We start from the raw sequence: 18,776 nt of genomic DNA, 5'->3' as shown, positions 1-18,776 counted from the left end.
TCTTTTTCAGGTGCCATACAGCTACGGTAGTTTGTAATAAGGGTTGTTATCTCTCTCCCCGGACCTTGCTGCAGTCATACACGTAGACCATCAGAGCTAAGGTACTGGTGACACTACAGCAGGGTTTGTGTAACGTTTTACATTCCGAGCTCGGTTTTGCCACTGTGTGCTCTCAATGCATAGCTGCATTTATTACCCTTAAGAAAGAGGTAATTATTGGGAAGCAGTGTCCACCGTAACTACCTCAGAACTAGTTTTCCAGTGATAATTTATCTTCCCAGTTCTCTCAGCTGTGTCTGTTGACTTCCTCTGCCTCCTGCGTACTGGCACCAGTTTTGCCAAGAGCAGATCACAAACCTGATCCAGCTAAAAACAAATCCAGCAAAATTTAACAAGTAGTAGTTTTTACTCTTCTGCGAAGGTTACCACTTGGACTGCTATCAATAAAGTGCTCTGAAGCAGAGAGGAAAAACAGAGCCACTTTTTTGGATAACTTCTTAAAATTTAGACAACCTGTTTTTTCTCTCATTTCAGCTGTGGTTTTGCAGCACTGCCATTTAGGTCTGGAAACTGAAAGAGTAATATAGACCTCCTTGTCTTTTTTCAAAGTTAAAGCTTTATTTTGTGATCAATCTTTTCTTAAAAATGGAGAGCACCAGGGTGCAAGCAGAAATCCATAAAAGTTACGAGAATTTGCGGTACAAATTGGCAGAAGAGGAGGGTAGGTAGTAAAAGATAAGTATAGTCTGTAGATCATATAAGTGGGAGCTCTTTTGGTCCGTTTAATACATGATTATATATAATTATGTATTGAAAAGGGGAAGTTAATTATCTGCACAATGAAGTATCTCTGTAAATGGTACAGCGTTTGGGAAAAGTTCAGTGCAGGAGGAGGAGAAAACAGTTGACTAACCGAAGTCCCCGCTCTAAGTCCAGTCACAACACTTTATATCTACAGTCCTTTGGGGCAAAAAAGCAACTAACGTTCTTGATTCACTAAGTGCTTAATGTGTCTTGTGTATCTAGAAGTATCATCTTCTATATAGGCTTTTAAATTACCCTGAAAACCTTTAATTTTTTACTTCATTGTTTAGCTAGCATTCTACTAGAGAATTGTGTGGTACATACTCAAACTCTTATGCAGGAAAGACTGTTATTATATTTAATAACATAACGTAAACCAGCTAATAAAGTACAAACCCATTCTAATGCTCTGAATAATATCAACTATATGGTTTGTGAAGAGTAAATATACAAAATTCAATGCATGTCTTGGTGAACAGAACTTAAGATGTTATACAGGAAATTTGGGAATTTTTTATTTTTTTCATTTTTCGGTAGATTTTTTTTTTCTCTAAGGAGTATATGTGCTCTATTTTTAATAAAGTTCTGCTTTTCCATCCTGATACACTGTAAAATTTGATTTATTTGGATGGAATTATACAAACATAGTGACATAGGGAATTAATTTCAGATTTTCAAAACTTTTGTAATGTTTTGTACATTCAATATATGAGCTTGTATTTTTATGTCCCAGTTTATGTGCTTTTCGCCAACTATGATAATATTTAGTGGTTTGGTTTTTTTCCTTAAAATGAAACTCTGAGTTCTGTAATATTTGCAGATCTTGACATTCACCTCAAAACCAGCTCACTAAGCTAGGGAGAAAGGAAGAAAGTAAACCTGGGTAGTATGAATTGTAAGAGTTCTAAACATAAATAAAAGGTTCCCAAACTATTTTCCCCCTAAATTTCATATGAGAGTTTTACCCCTTGCGACTCTCTAAGATGTAACCCAGAAGAATAGTTCCCAGAGCTTTTATGTGGAGAAAGAAGAATGTATCTAAGCACTGATTAGTCTCTGCAGAGCAAAGATTTGGAGCACATCTTCAAGGCAAATACGCTTCATAGTCTTGCTTAGGTGTTATTGCCGTTTGCCCTCCTATCTACATATGAAGCTTTCTCTTGCAAGTCTGGCTGTACTTCCCATCCTCTGCCAGCAGCCGGCTGTGGGCTAGGCAGGTCTTTCATTCATGCTGGTCGCCCAGTAGTGGCAGTAGTAGTGCTCGTAGGAGCGGACCAGAATAAGTCATTTGTTGCGTTGACTTCCAGTGCTCTCCTGCAGTTACTCCTCTGTCTTAGCCAGAAATGCAGATGCCCTCCTCACGTATCTCCTTAAAGAGAATAATAGGGATAAATTGTACTGTTCTGCAGCACTAACTGTAAGGGGCTGCATCCCCAAAAATCCCAGAAACAGACAGGGTGCCAGCCCCAGCTGTATCTTGAATAAGCTGTAGCTTTTCAGTGCTAATCAGGTTAGCTTGCAGTGAAAGTATGTCTTTACATGCTTGAGGGCTGTGTCCCCGTCAGGAAGCCGCAGAGCTGTAGGGAGATATTAATTTGCTTCTAAACTCCATGTATGTAAGGTATGGAATCTTACTTACTGACTTACGTTTGTGTATGTGCTTCCTGTGAGGCTGGAATTTGAAATGAAAACTAGTTTGGATTGCATTCATCCTGTCTCAGATGGTAGTTTCAGGGGGGAAGAAAAAAGTATTAAAAAATAGTTATCCCTGTATTTCTTGAGGAACCAGATCCAGGACCAACAGAGACTGAGAAGATGCATTTACTTGGTTTTCCCCTGATGCATGCTGACTGCACGAAGAAACTTGCTTATCTAACTTGAGAAGGAAATGGGAAAACATCCATACAAAATAAAAATCCTCCAGGAAATCCTCTTCCTCGGGCTACTCAATGAGGGATATATTTACATTACAGACCAGGGTATGTGTATGCGCGTGTGTGTGCGTGCATCTTACATGCAGGAAGCTGATTTCCTGGCCCGAGGCCATGGGATGGTATGACGATTGTCACATTTATTGCCTATTCTCTTAACAGGGCTACAACTTGATAAATCTGTGTGCAGCTGAAGAAAGAGTTTCTTCTCAGACAGAATGTTGGCTATTGGAAAGAGCTTTTCTTGCTTTATCTGGGCTTTCAATAGGCTTTTTGAAATAGGCTCTTGCTACAGCCTTGCCAGGGTACCATGTACCATGCAGTGCTTTGACAAAATCTCACATGACTCTCCTATGCCAGCAACTGAAAGATGTTCGTAAACAGCAAATACTGCAAACATCAAAAGAAGAAGGAGGACTAGATGTGGAAGTATTTGTGCCGATGTGGGAATGATGGATGGAACTTTTTCCTTTAGCAACAACATATTTTCCATGCTGTATCTCAGAAAATCTGTTCTCTGGGCACCAGTTGTATACTTTCTGCCTAGAGGGCTTTCAAAGTTAAGTAAAAACAAACAGAAGATGGCATCATCTCAAGGGTTTCTCCCCTCTGCAGTGTTTTGCCATGAAGGAAAAGGCGGCAGCAGTTTGTGTCTTGGCACGAAGTAGATGCCGCTTCAAAGCTCCACTGCAAGAGTATGTGCAGACAGGGAGCAGAAGGTGATTTTAGCTCTCACTAAGTCAGAGAAAAATTAAAAATCAGAATTCTCTTGTGCTTCACTTGGAAGACCAACACTAAAGACTGGAGAACATCCAGAAGCTCATAGCACTCCCTGAGTCAGAGAATGGGGTTTAAGATTGTCCGAGGTTTGTAGCTGCGGAATATCACTAAGCAGTCTCTTTGGAGGGGATAGGGAGGGAAGGATGGAAACTGATTTTTGAGGTAAACTGTTCTAATGATTAGTGTTACTATTACTTATATTGGGCTAAAAATACAAACGTTTGTGGGATCCCTTGAACAACTAAGATTTACTCAAGTAAACGAGGGCTGCGTACAGTGTGATGAATTGACGCACTTGCTGACAGTTACACCTGAAGTCAGGGCAAGCTTTGCTTTTGACTGCAGTAGGGGAAGGATTTTGACATGGGATTTTTTGAGTCTGCTGGAGCATGATGTTCGAGAGTGGAGCCTTCCTCACCTCAGCATTCCTCAGCAGGCAAGGACTGATAACCAGTTACACTCACAGTCAGGACTGACTTGTTTGCGTTATCGATCTCAATACATACATGTATACAGATGGAGAAATTATTTCCATTTTATTATTGCTTAACGTTATAAACAATGTGTTGATGTTAATGTTGAAATGTTACATATATTCACACTTTTGTATATACACATATATATCTATATATCATATAGATATATCTATATATCATATAGATAACGTTAAGATATATATATTCACAGATATATATATACACACACATACACACACATTATTAGATACAGAAAAGATTTGTAGTACTAAGATCCACTGGTCACTCAGCGTAAGAATGTCCACATGATGGTGGTACAGCTAACAGTATTTATCATATATTTGGTTCAGGAAAGTACTAGTCATCTACTCCTGAGTGAGGAATCAGAGATCAGAGATTGCAAAAATGATGATCAGCAGGCATAGAGAGACAAAGGGGTGTTTATGGGAGAAGCAAATGGGTAGCATATTGTGGCAAGTTCTTCTAGAAGAGGAAGGAAGAGAAGAGAGGTAGGTCTGGAAACCAAAGGTAAGAAGTTTAAAATCCTTCAAGTGAAGGAGAAAGAGCTAGATGATGAAGTCACAACAGAGGTGGTGAGAGGAGGGAGCATGCCAGGTGGGACAATGGTGAAAGCACCGAACTACAGTCCTCTCCTTCTGCTGAACTCAGGAGACTGAACTATTTGTAAGGTGACAAATAGTGACACCCATCTCAGGTGGTTCGGGTAGATGGTAACTGTTTCTACAGTTGTGTATGCCATTAGCTAAGTGGCAGATGGCCAGTGCTCATAGCTTTACTTCTATTGATTAGATATTTTGAACCAGAAGTAGGCAATTCAACTAGAATTCCTATGCTTTGGGTTGTTTGTTTGTTTGTTTTATTTATCACAATTTTAATGTGGGAAATTACACCTGAAAGGTACCTCAAATGAACACTTAACAAATGTCAGCTTGTTTGATAATATGGCTCATTCTTTCTGTGCTATGTCCTATCTATACATTCATGATAACAGCTTTGCATATCTCACATGGGTTTCAAGGAGAAAAACATATTGTCTTTTGTTCACTTAGTTGCTGGAGTGACGATTGGGAAAACTAAGAGTTTTCTATTCGAATGAAGGCTTAGGTTGTTCCTCAAATGAGGTCTGGGCGCCAGGTTGAAAGGTAAGGTTAAAAATTTGGGTAACGAAACCGTTCATTGAACACAGCGCAGTCTGTATCCTAAATGAGGCAGGGATGGCAAAGGTAAAATATATAACAAGCAAATAAAAGCTGTACCATCTGCACACCCATCAACCTTCATTCAAACATTTCCTGACTTCTAAATGCTTGACTTTGTAACTCTCTTATTTCAAGAGAGGTTATTGAAACATAACGGTAGTCAAATGTGATTAGCTCAGCTGGGTAGTTTGAGACCCTTAAAGCTCAGTGCAACTGGGCTCTGATAATCCGAATACCTGACTGTGTAAACGTGAAATGTATTGTATGGTCCAAAGTCTGTAATAAGCAATAAATTATAATGATGAGTCCACCCTGGCTATATAGCAGTTAGTATAGGTTCATAAGTAGACAGGCTACTCATTCCTCTTATACAAGGGGACATATTTTTGGTCGCTTTGATTTAAATTAAAATCCTGCCTTTTTCTTTGAAGGAATTAAAGTTATGATACTCATAGTGAATACTAGCATGATTTCTTATGTTCTTTCCATGGGCCATAGAATATTTTAAATAAATTATCTTTTCAAGCTGAATTAACTGAGCTTAATCAGTTTAAATAAAAACACCACTCATGGCTAGTATTTTAGATGATGAAGGATTGGAGCTTAAGCTTCTTATCTGTTCATAAATTTTCTAATCTGTGAAATGGAGATAGCTACGTCTAAGGGAAGTTATGAAATCTATGTAATGTTAATAAAATGCTTTGAGGTCTTCCAGTAAAAGTGTAAAGAGTTAATATCTTTTAATGCTAATTAACATTTTCCATGATAATTAATTTGATACATATGTTAATCCAGTGTTGTAGAACTGAAAAAATATGTCATTCTGAAAACTAGAGAGAGACATTGATGGGGGGTCTGATTCAATGTTTTTGAACTTAATGGAAAGAGCATCATTGTTTTCAAGTGGTGTTGGATTAACTCCCACAAATAAATATATGGGAGATCATCTCATTTCACTGTCCCCAGGAAAACAGATGTAAAGAGCAAGCAGAGCGGAAAAATAGTAGGAAGTAAATTATACTTTTAAAGCTGAAGTAATAAGAGAATATATATATTCACCTACATGAAAAACTCTTTGCAAGAACGGGGCATGCTCCTGTGCTTTGTTTGCCATGCCAATAACATGTGTGACACACAGTTGCAAGGCATATACCTTAAAAAGTAACGGGGAAAAATTGGAAGAGCTCCTGCGTGATTTAGAATCAGGACCCAAGGCAACCTAACCTGGTCTGCATTGCGGCTCCCACGCTCTCCCCAAGGAGGGTGGCTTACGTAGAGAGTCTGCAGCCACGCTCACGGGCTCCGTTATACTGTCAAATGTATTTTGAATGCCTTGAAGGTTTGACCTTTAACAGACAAATCCCACAAAGTACCTGCGTATATAAATGCAGACCAACTTATATGTTCTTGTGCCAGTACTGTGTGCATTCATGAGCTGTTGATCTCCCAGGCATGGTTGGCTTGAGCTGGGTTGGTCAAAACGGTTACTTCCCCTGGTTCTTCTGCCGGGAGTCGGTGCTTTTTTGGTAGGGAAGTGCATCCCATGTGGAGCATTTGCTGAATGCCCACACTTTGCAGTGTGAGAAATAAACACGGTGCTGTAAATCTGGGAAGCGCAGGATCTGCTTCATCTTCTGTTCAACCATCCCCTTCCCCTGGCAGGGAAGGGGAGCGGGAAGCTGTGAGCAGGGATGCCTTCAGGCGTCGGAGTTCAGCCAGCCCGGTTGCAAGTCAGCAGCCGGGGTTACCTGCTGCCGGGAAAGGCGTTTCTCAGCTGCTGTGCCCAGAGCGTAAATTTCTCAGAAGCACCAAACTGCGTCTCGGCGCCTTCACAGGAGCCGTCACTTCACCGTATGGCTGCTCAATCCGAATGGGCTGGCACAAGTGAGGTTGACAATACTTCTTGCAGCATTTAATCTGCAAACAGCAATTAGACTGACCCTAGCCAGTAATTGGATTACCAGAGTGTTTGAATTAGTTGATGAGATAAATACCCCTATCCCATAACATTAATAGGATGAAGTCCAGCACGGCTGAAGCTTTGCCACATGCCCTCAGCTTGAGCTCCAAATGTCACTTGGGGTTTGATGTCCATATGTAAACAGAATCAGGATGGGAGATTAACTTCTCCTAACAGTGAAGACAGGATTTTGCAAGTGGTGCTCACATTCTAGGGACCGTGCACCATGATTCAGTGGATCGTTACAGTGGCCTCCCAGATCACTGACCAAAACTGTATTGGTTTGGCAGTGGGGTGCAGTGGGGGGTTAGTCTATTTTGCTATCTGTAAATGCTTTTCCCTATAAAACTATTTAGCATTTTTCCCACGGGAAATAAACATAATAATTAAAATGTTTCATGTCACAGTCTTTTTTTTGTGTGTTGTATGCTTTTTTTTTAACCTAAAAAACAGGATGCTGCATTTTTTTCCATGAAAGCCAACCAGCCTGGATGAGGATGTTGTTTCCTTTAAGAACAGAACTTTCTAGCTTCTGTTTAAGGTTATTTTTGTTTCCTTTAAAACAGTTTGCATGTCATAAAGGCTACACTGTGAGTTGCTTGCTCTGAGCAGGATTTGTCTCTCCCAACTCAAAACATCTACAGAGCAGACAGAAGTATCTCCAGCTGAGCTGCTCACCCGAGTCAATGGTAAAGAGGTGCTTTTACGTATTAAATGCCTGTGCTAGGATGAGTTCAGTTTCACTCTGGAAGTAACTTTTTCCATTGGCTGTAAAGGAAGCCTCATGGAGCCTTGCTTAGCTGAAGGCTGGTGAATTCCCCCTTCTGTGCCTGAAATTGTGAGACGATATTTTCAGAGACTGTCCATGAAAACCCAGACCACTTCTCCTGCAGAATCAGAGGAAATTCTCAGGGTTTCTTTAAAAAAAATAAACTTTTAATACATTTTCCACAAGCATTAGCAGTACAAGAATAAATCTATTCTTAACTGTGCTTTTTCTTTAGTGTTGGAAAGGAAGATTTCGACAAGACAAAGCAGAGAGGAGCTGATAAGAAGGGGAGTGCTGAAGGAAATGCCCGAGCAAGGTGATAACATTGAGAATTTAGCTCCTAAGTTGTAAACACGGATGATAAAGCTACTATTGTATTGTTTCCACATAGTATAAATAGGTATGAGGAGACAAAGCTGATGAGTGTGAGACATAGTTTGGGCCAGCTGACAAACAACTAAAGTTGGAGTCAACAGACTTGTGTTCTGTAACTGCTCCTGCCATAGGTACACCATCTGACTTCTGGTCATATCCTTAAGTATTTTGATGTTCCCTTTAAATCATGTGACTCCTGTGGTTCCTACTTATTGTTTGCAGATTTTTTAAGGTAGTGATTAATCTATTTTTTGAGTCAAGGTCTGCTGTTTAAAGCAACTGGAGTATAACACGAGAAATTTTGGTTGAAAAATTAGGGGCTTTGGGACCCCCAAGCAAATCAGTAGCATCCATTTCAGGTATCAAAAAGTACCACTGCTGGGATCGTACAGATCCCGCTGCTATCATACAGACCACATTCACAAATGGCACAACCGTAAAGCTGTGGGGAAGACACCACAAGTTTCAAAATGCTATAAGGTTTAGTAACTGGTATTAACCAGAATTTGTGTTTCAAAAAGCATGAGTAAACCATGGTTAACACCTCTGTGCTGCATCTGATTATGTCACTAGTGGTATTCTTTCTAATATTCTTGATCTTCTATAAATCTAGATCAAATAAAATTCAAGTGAGTGAAATAATTTTCTGTAGCTTAAAATTAAACCATTCATCATTTTATCAAGGAATCTAAGAACTCCATTATCTCCAAAAATATTTTTCTCCTAGAAATTGTGTTACTCTGCCTGAGCTGAGGAATCATGACCGTATCAATGTGTATGGTTAGTATCGTACACATTGATATTTAGAAATAAAGGGCTTGTTTGTTGACATGTGACATCACTTGTCTTTACAGTGTTTTGCTAATTACCAAGCTATGGCATTTAGCATAGCTGGCTTCTGAACTTGTCTCTGCCACTGTCTTTGACTTAAAACAAGAAATGAAAACTCTCCATACCTCGATTTGTCCCTCTGTGAATTTGTTACATTTTTTTGCTATACGCTTTACTGAGGAACTGTGTGACTTTGTCCGTTGATGGTTGTAAATTGCATTTGTACTCCTGGGACAGTTAATGAAATGTGTTAACATTTCAGGTTGGTTGCAAACATTCTGAACATAAATGCTATCATTTGTGCTAAAAGTGTGTATGCTTTCACCATCAGTGTCTTTGACCCTCTATTCCACTCTTAAAAGGGGACGGGACTTTGGATCCCTCACAGAAATTGAGTAAAGTGAGAAAAGGATGTAAAGATGAACAATTTTCTCCCCTTCCTCCCATCTTAAGAAGGCCATCAATCTAGTCCCTGTTGCCTTCATCACTTTGTACGTCCTTTCTGATGAAAATTATAGTTCTCAAGGAGCAGTTCGAAAGAATACAGGATTGGTTTGAAGGTGCTAAAAAAAGAGATACAGAAAAGACAGTGGCTGAGCACTCTGAAGGTAGCTAGAAGGAATGACCGTGGAGCTGAAAGTTAGATGGGGAAATTACACGGAGCCCTGAAATGTGAGAGGTAAGAATTGTGAAGAAGTGACAGTTTCACATGGGATGAAGAAGAAACAAGTGGAAGGTGCCACTTGGAGGCAGGAGGTGTTTGCAGAACCATGACATGGATAAGAGGTGGGGATGCCACATGTGGAGGCAGAGAGGAAAGAATGGATATATGAACCTCTGGAAGAAAGGAGATGAAGAACCTGAATGTTGCGGTAAGTTAAGAAAGAAGCCTTGAGCAACTGTCAGCTATAGTGAACAAGACAAGGTAAAGAGGGCAAAACTTAGTTTTTACACATCAAGTTGAATTAGTGTGTGGGTGAGAATGAAACCATCAGCTTAACCTATGGAGCAGCCCAAGGTGGTAGGAGAGAGGCTACATAATTGTGTTGAAACCAGGGAACCAGCCAAATATCCACAGCTGATAGCATAGAGCAAGGAAGAGGAGGAGAAGAGGAGAGTGGATTTACCACAATTAATGAAGAATCAATGGGAAGAACCAGATGAGACACCAGGTAGATTTGCATAATGTTTGGATGGACAGCAAGAGAATCCTGCAGACGGAAAGCAATCATTTATATGAACTTCAGGTGGGGTGTGAGCAACATAAGCCTTAGAAATGGCCAGAGAAAAAAATCAGCAGCAATTTTAAAATGCGTGGAACAGAGGACAGAAATCGGTAAATAAGGGAAGAGAGTGAGCTGTTGAGCCAGCAAGAGTATGTAGCATTTTTCAGGAATATAGAGACAAACAGGGAAGAGAAAGGGGTTGTTATCAGGATTGGAAAAAAACCAACCTCATAGCTGAGGTAGTCTGGGTAAGTGAGTAAATTATCATCAGAGCTGGGAAAGAATTTGACTTGCAGAATTCAATAATGGTACGATAACATGATACAGGAAGACCTCGCCTTGGTTCTTAAGACTGGATGATGACTTTGTGACCTATTTTATTCATTAACTGGGCACATATTCTGAGAACTTCGGTCTGAATTCCTGGCTGATTTACCTACTGGGGTGCACCACAGTAGTCCTGCAACTCTACCCCCGAGTTGTCCAGATTTGGGACCTGTTGGAACACGTTGCAACTCCGTTGTGGTCCATGCACACAGTTCTTTGCTGTGTAAACCAAGATGCGGGGAGAAAAAAAGAACGGGATGCGAATGTGTACAGACAGGAAGCTGGGCCTGAAAACCAACGGGCACTTCCAGGCCCACTACTGCAGAGATGTCCACCCAAAGAACATGGAAGCGTATAAAGTTCCTTTACAGCATTAACTTTTCAGAGCAGCTCTGCAGCCTGGTGATTCACATTTCAGTAAGTCTTTCTGCATTGCTTCCATGGAAACTTGGAAGCAGAGGGATGCTGTGTGTTGCAAATAGATGCTAAGGAAGCAGTGAAACTCAACAATAGCTTTTTAATTTTCATTTCAGATGGTGACGTAACAGTAAATTTTGAAACTTCAAATGGACACACCATAGCTGTTGGTGAAGAAACCATACAGGAAGAAAATGCGGTAAAAGCCAGTGGAGATAATGGTACTTTATCAGAGAAAGCATCAGCATTGGAAGGAAAAAAAGAAGATCAAAAAGGTAAATGAAAACATTCTTCACAAATTGTTTTTCGCCTGCTTAAAACATTAACATGTCCTTCCATTAGCACTGATACATGCTGTGAGTTCTGTTCTGCCACAAGGATGCCAGCAGAACCTGCGGAGAAGATAAGACTTGTGAAACATCAGTATTCCGTCACTGGTAGGCATGCCTTTTACTGTGGATATAATGAGGTCATAAAGAGAAGCACGGTCTGAGCATGAAAATGCGTGCAGGGATGTTCAATATCTAAATTCAGTGTGGGCCTTTCCTTGTAAACATGGGCAAGCTTTGGTTTCAGGTTTTCCTTTTGTGGAAGAAGACACTAAGTGCATATGTGTCACCTCGCAATATCATTGTAGAAGTGGCTCATGGGTTGAAAGTTCAAAAGTGTTTAAGCCACTTAAAAACCATGTATCATTTTGAAAATAACTTCAGGAGCTCATTCCTGTTGGTTTTCATTAAATCTTAAACACTTGCAGTACAGCTTGTCAGAAACATTCAAGGGCTTATATCACTACCACAAACCGAACCTAGGTCATTTGTGGACAATCTACTTTATGACTATAGGGTTTTCTATAGATTAATTGCGTAAATATTTAGCAGTCCCAAAGACCATGTTCATTTTGTTACATTAACTCAGATCTACCTTGGTAACAAGAGTTTGACTACAAAAAAAGTAAAGATTAATGTGGAATCACAAGATTTGGACCAGTTTTGTTTTCTTTCTCTAGCCCCTTGAATAATCCACCACTTCTTTTCCCTGTCAAAGTGTGTTCTTAAATACTATTCCATTTATTGGATTTTCCTAGAGGAAAGAGCAAGGATACAAAAGATCAAGAACTTCATGGCTGGCTGTTAGACTGAGCAGCCTTTCCAGTGTCTTCTAGCAACCTGTACCTAGTGATGAATGAGCCTCTGGAGGTTGAGAGGGTCAGTTTGGCTGATACAGAACTTTGAATTCTTCTCTGAGCTATGTAAATCACTTGACTACGTAAAAAGTGGCTGAATGTCCAAGGAGAACTGCCTTTCTTGTGAGATTTCTAGTACTTCCTGTCTCCCAACAAGACAGAAATACAAGATTAGCCTTTTTCATGACATTTAAATACGCCTATCTTTTGGTGCCAACTAGAACCAGATGTGTATTGGGTCAGGGGAAAAGAGTTATAAAAGCCGTGGAAAACTCCTTTAAAATGGTTCAGGTTAACTTTGGGGTTAGATCAGACCACTTATTATTTTATGCATCCCTAAATACAGCTTTTTGGAACTGTCAGGTCTTGGAACTTTTCCTAAGGTATAGGATTTTTTTAGAAATACACATTTCTAACTATGTTGAAATCCCCTCTAGCTGACTTTGCAGAATGTAGAACTCCAGTGAAGCAGGAAAGGTTCAATATCTATTTCAAATGCTTTATTACACTCTGCACTCCCTATATATTGTGTTGACCTTACAGGGAGAAATTAATAATGATTGGTGTACAGGAGTAGACTCAGTACAGAAGAATTTATAGCTATCACCCCAGTCCCTCTCAGAGGATGAAGTATATAGGGAGGGGGGAGAAGGAGAACAACAAATGAGCAAACTTTGTATTCTAGGCTTCATAGAATGTCAATATGACATAGAGAAGACGCAAAACCCTTCAAGTATACTTTCCTCTTACATCTAAACATAAGTTCTTCTGCACATGAGTCCCCTGTAAAGGAACAAGATAGATTTATTGCAGAGGAATAGTCTGCCCCAAAAAAGGTGTTAAGAATCAATTCCATCTATCAGCAACGGTGTTACACAGTGCAAATCCAGTACAACTCACTGCATAGTCATTGTGAATACACTTCAGTTATTCTTTACTTTATAGCATGTTAAGCAAAAAGGTGAGCCAGTCTGTTGAACTCAGTGGAAGAGCAAGGCCCACTGCATCTCACAGATGCATCTCACCTGACAGATTAATCTTCCATGATTTTTAACGGTAGATGCAGCAGGTATGCATTACACCTGCTGGCAGAGCGAGGAATTAACAACCGCAGAGTGGAGGTTCGCTAATGCTCACAGAGCCTCAAAATCAGACCTGAAGCAGGAATACCTACCTCACTGTCTTCTGCTCGGACCATAAAAGTGCTGGTGTATCAGGTCACAACCCTCCATCGTGAGAACTGAGATAGTGGATAATGGATGCAAGGCATTCATCTTTAGTGAGGCTAATGTTAGCCTTTTTAGAGTCATGAACTCTTATGTGTAAATCTTGCAGGAAGTTATATACACTTTCCATGTTTATAAGACCTGAAGACAGGATGAATTCCTGCTGTTTAGTAGCACAATGTGCTGCAGTTCTGACTCCAGCTGAATCAAAATGTCCCAAAAAATGCCTCTCAGCCCCTGAAAGTTACGAGGTTATTTTTAAATGCTTTTATGAAATAATGGTAGTCTTTACTTGCTCTCTTGTTCAAGCAGGTCTTGCAAATGGCCTTGTCATATAAATATGATGATGACTACTGGAGCTGGAAGCTTAAAAAAAACAAGTGATGCAGGCACCTTGTGATAACATGGTGAGAGTTGGCAGCAATGCTTGGTAGAATGTGGGATATGTTAGGAGTTAAAAGAAGTTAAAGGAAAAAAGTTGTTTCAGCATGAGCCACAGAAGTATAGAATCAACAGGGCAAACAATAGGCTCAGCCATGCAATGTAAAGAGGAGTTAAGCAGAAGCGAGTGAAGACGACGACCCCTGAGAGCTGTTCCCTCTGCTGCCAGGCAGCTCCATAAACCATGTACCCATCTGCTGCCTGTCAGCTCACAGGTGCCTTTCGTATTTGGTGAAAAAATTCCCTTTGGCAATTTAATAGTGTAACTGTTACTGTTTGTAGTAATGACGAGATGTCAGTCATCCAAGCAGTGTGTTTAAAAGGAAATTTCTCCTTTATGGCAGGATAATAAAAAGCTGGTGACAGTTTTACATAAAACAGGTAATTGATGAATAAAGCTTTGCAGATGAGAAATCAGAGAAATCTTTTCCCTAGATCATTTTTTCACACTATGTTTGTCCTGAGTTGAGTTCTGAATTCTTTTGTTTTGTTTTGTTTTGACTAAGAAAAGTCACTACCATCTTTTGCAGAAAACAAAGAGCTAAACTGTAGCCATTCTCTGTGAGCACCTTGGAAGGGATAGAGAGCAGTGAGTAGACAGGTGGCACGTCCAAGTACACCCTGGTTGTCTGGGCAGCAGACCGGACTGTTCCATCATGCCAGGGCTCCTGAGCTGTGGCGCTTGTCTGCAGTAGCTTCAGCAGAACCCAGCGCTCCAGGTCGCAGGTTGGGTATGAGCTTCGCAAAGGGGATCCAAGGAGTCTCTCTGCCTCCTGCCCCCTACAGCAGTGTTGGAGAAGACCAAAAGCCACATCAGTAGAATAGGTGTCAAAATTGTTGCTGTTTGCCTCCCTATGTATAGGGACGTAGCTTGCTGATGCAGCATGCATGCTGCACGTTGTAACACCTCCTGGTACTTTATCAGAGCTGCTTTTCTCCTCTCCACCCTCCCAGGATATCTCTGGCACACAGATGTACCAGAGAACCCTGAATTTGTATCTGAGTTCCGTTTTTAAACTTAGGTCTTACTCATTTTTATCACAGCAAGCTAAATCTTTTCATGACTCCGGCAGATACTTTCACATTTCATTGTTACCTTGGGCTTGAAGAAGTGAAAGGCTCAGTGACCGTTAGCAAGATACTGCCTGGAAAAAAGTTGTAAGTTTTGTTTTGCATACCATCCGTCAGGTGGGTTAGATGCTTCTCTGATAAATAATTGCATTGCAGTAAGCCAGAGCTCTGTTGCAAGCCCTGCGGGTGACATGGAGCATAAACTTCTGGAGTGTTCCTATGCTGTTTACAGAAGTCCAATCCTCTCAGGTTTTCTCATGTCCTTCAGTGAAAGAAAAAATTTCTAGTCCTGTTTCCAAATGAATTTATAGGATACATGCACATAAGGTTTTTTCCCCCCAGGATAACTCTAAACTGAGAGCTGGCAAACAGGTCTTAGTATGCTGGGTTCAGAGGTCGTTTCCTCTATACTTTGCCTGCTCTCCCTTAAATCTGCCATTAAATTTAATCTTTTGTTTTTCTCATGGGTAACAAAAAAAGAAGGTTGGAGGCGCAAGCTCTGGTCTTATGAGCATGCGTTGCTGCTGACCAACACTTTAGTTTGTCTACCAAGGAATGTTCATCAAAGTCAAATTTTCTTCTTTCTCTCTTCTCAGAAGCCTTTGCTTTATTTCCCTAAAGTGGAACAAACCTTGTTGAATTTAAGATAGTAACCCTCATCTTCCAGGGTCTCAGCCAAGAGCCTGCTTTCTCTGAGAAGTCTAATCCTGCAAACCACTCACTGTGAGAGACAAAGCAGACTTTCTTCCCTCTTGTGTGCCTAGCTGGCTTCTTACACTCATGATCTCTGTAGATCATTGATATGAGCACCGTACATAAAAGGGTTGGATTTTTTTTTGCCTGACTCCCAAAGAATCTCTCACTCCAGCTGAGTTATTTGCTGGCTAAACCCAGTTCTTCTAAGAATAGTGTATCTTCGATTCATCACCTGAACTATGCAAATGAGGCTGAATCCAAATCTTCTTAAATGGAAAGCTACTCTAGATAAAGCTGTATTTGGGCAGAGCCTGTCCACTAAAGTCAGCCAGGCTGCTCGTGCCAGTAGGCTGACGTGAGAGGCGCAGGCTTTCACCCACAAAAGTTGAGTGGCAGAGGAAAAGTCCTGATTTGTAAAGCTGCTTTTTTGTTTTTTTCTTTTATAAGAAAGATATCCTAATGTGGCTCCAGAAATAAGATTGTAGATGTGATTTTAATGAACTAACCATTCAATTATTTGAGCTTCTCTACACAGAAAGTATAAGGGAATGTAGAAGCCTACATGCCTTTTGCTTTCCCAGTCTCCCATAGACCAAGAAATGGTAAAAGTATGCAGCTGACAGTGAAGATGTTTTAGGTATTCTTTCTTGATTTAACAGCTTGCTTTTTACACAAAAGTTGGACAGTTAGCGATGTAAAATGACAGTCAGTGGTTTTTTTCCTTTTCTATCTTGGAAGCAATGTAAAATATCTGAACACAGTTGCTTTCCATCAGACATTACACATGTCCATTTCTCTCCTGTTTTCTACACTGTGTTACAAGACCTCTTGCACACGGTGCTGTTGAAATCATAGAGTAAGATCTGGAAGTCTGCAGATGTACAGATCTGCTCATCCATCTTCAAGAAAGATGAAGTCAAACTTGCAGAGAGAGCTGCAAAAAGCATCGTGAGACAGCTGTTCTTGTTCAGCCTAGCAAAACGGAGCCTGAGAGAGCCTGAGCGCGTTTGATGATTGTAACAAGTTGGTATATAGCCAGGAGAGAGCATGGCTAAAGGACAATGCTGGCACAAGTAGAAAGGAATAAACAGTGGCTTGAAATACATTTAGACTGGAAATTAAAGGAAGCTTTCTAACAATTAGAATGGGTCTTTTCTTGAACAGAATTTTAGTAGCAATAGCAGGAACAAAAAATGGAGCTGGTTACGTCTGAAGTTTTTGAAAGGATTTGTATGAGTTGACCACCTGCATCAGCACAGTCAATGAGTCAAAAAACAAGACAAAAGACACCTTGTCTTGCTCTGTGTCCCATGTTTCTGAGTGACAGCTTCTGGGTTTTGATTAATCAAAACACAGCTCTCTGCATAGGCTGGAAAGGAAACTCACGATTCAAAACTCTTACTGAGTTTCATTTAGCAGGAGGTCATCCCGCAAAAGACAACAAATCATATGTTATTTCCAACTTCCATTTTACATAGTGTTATTCCACTGAGTTGTGCTTGTCTTCCAGGAGAAGGGTGCTTTGCAGTTGATGTAGGTTATATGCTCGTGTTCCAGCACTACTGGTTTTGCATGAGCTAGCTTCACGTCACTGCTCTAGCTGTAGAAACAAAAATACCAGTACTGTATGACAAAGTCCTAGGGTAGAAAAGCTTTGGCCTTCGGTTCCTTAGAAGTTCACAAAAATAAAGTAAAAATTCTTGCGTTATTCAACCCAGTCGTGTATGGCTTCTGAAACTATGCCCAGGATTTTCATAGGTCCATTTGGTCCAGAGTTTGCAAAAGGTCCCACATTTGGGACATTTTAGGTCCCAAAATGAGTCATCTGATTTTCCAGTGCATATGGCACACTGGCATCTCTCTGAAAGTCTTTGAGATTTGATTGGTCCCCACAAGAGCCGTTGTATACTGAGCACTTTGTAACCCTGACCATCATTTAGGTGTTTGCACGAGAACACAGCTTTCTTAGGAGTCTGGCCCCAATCATAATTTCTGTGAACGAGAAAATCTGGTCTCAAAATGAGCTTTCCTGAAAATCTGGCCTTTGGAAAATTTATTCTAAACATAAGCATATTATTGATCCAAATGCTTAATGAGGCATTAGCATTTGCTTTGCTTTCCTATTTAAAGAGTAATTTATAGGCAGATTGCTTTTACGGCAGATGTCTTGATCAAGGCAGCAGTGAATAAAAGATATTCCTATCTGATGGTCTTTTGGAGACCTTTTGTTAAAAGGTCAGTTCATGATGAACAGATGTCTACATTAAGGAAAACAACAGCATTAAAAATACATTGCAGCTGGTACTGACGTACCTGGGGGGTTGGCTTGAACAAATAGATGGGTCTGAACTGATTCAGATGCCTCCTTGTTTCAGCAAAAGATGCAAAAAAAAAGAGCAGGCATGAAGTCCAAGGGTTCATATTCAAGCAGAATCATGCTAGGGAGGTACAATTACAACATAGTTGTATATTGGGCCATTTACAGACATCAGACCATCCCTGTCACTGTTCAAGATCAAGCCACTGTTGCCATTATCGGTTATTTGTATTACTACAGTACTTATGTATATACCAGGAATTGATTGTAGTGTCTTACATAAGTGCAGAAAAACACAAAAAGGTTCCAATGGACTTGCTGTAAAAGAGAGGACACTGTGGTTAGACACTAAAAAACAAGAGGGGACCAGAGCAGGATAACAAGCACAGTGCTGGCAACCTAAAAATTGTCGGCTTTGGCATCACAGCAGAGGGGAATTTGAGGGAGGACAGTCAGTGAATGTTCACAAAGCCTGAGGGGCAGCAGAGGAAAAGTGATAAAAAGCATCTACTTCAAAACCTGGCTTGTTGCTGGCAAAAGCTGCTATAATGGATGGGTCAGGTAGGAACTGGAAATCTCAAGAGTAAATAAGAAACAAGAGTTTGGGCAGGATGAGACTACACTGAAGGCAGTCAAGTTTATATCTGATGAGATAAAAAAGATTAAGCTAACAAAGATGAAAACAGCAAAGGTAATAAGATGCCAAGGGGGATGATATGGTCA

At 40.4% G+C, this 18,776-nt stretch overlaps 1 protein-coding gene across 10 annotated transcripts in view; it reads left to right on the top strand.

Annotated features, from left to right (window-relative positions):
• PHACTR2 (phosphatase and actin regulator 2) overlaps nucleotides 1-18,776 on the top strand; it is a 138,489-nt gene that overhangs the window by 92,904 nt on the left and 26,809 nt on the right. For 7 of the 10 annotated variants that reach the window (XR_012586211.1, XM_074580537.1, XM_074580534.1 and 4 more), the window contains exons 3-4: nucleotides 8,176-8,256; nucleotides 11,233-11,391. Coding sequence is in view for 9 of the 10 variants with exons in the window: in XM_074580537.1 (XP_074436638.1) it covers nucleotides 8,176-8,256; nucleotides 11,233-11,391 (240 nt within the window). In the remaining variant the exon portion in view is untranslated. The remainder of the gene's footprint in view (nucleotides 1-8,175; nucleotides 8,257-11,232; nucleotides 11,392-18,776) is intronic. The other 3 variants (XM_074580529.1, XM_074580533.1, XM_074580532.1) reach the window with 1 other exon arrangement.

The sequence above is a fragment of the Larus michahellis genome, chromosome 3, assembly GCF_964199755.1.
Source record: "Larus michahellis chromosome 3, bLarMic1.1, whole genome shotgun sequence".
Taxonomy (NCBI): Eukaryota; Metazoa; Chordata; class Aves; order Charadriiformes; family Laridae; genus Larus; species Larus michahellis.
The sequence above is the reverse complement of the archived record's forward strand: the minus strand, read 5'-3'. Positions and strand labels throughout refer to the sequence as shown.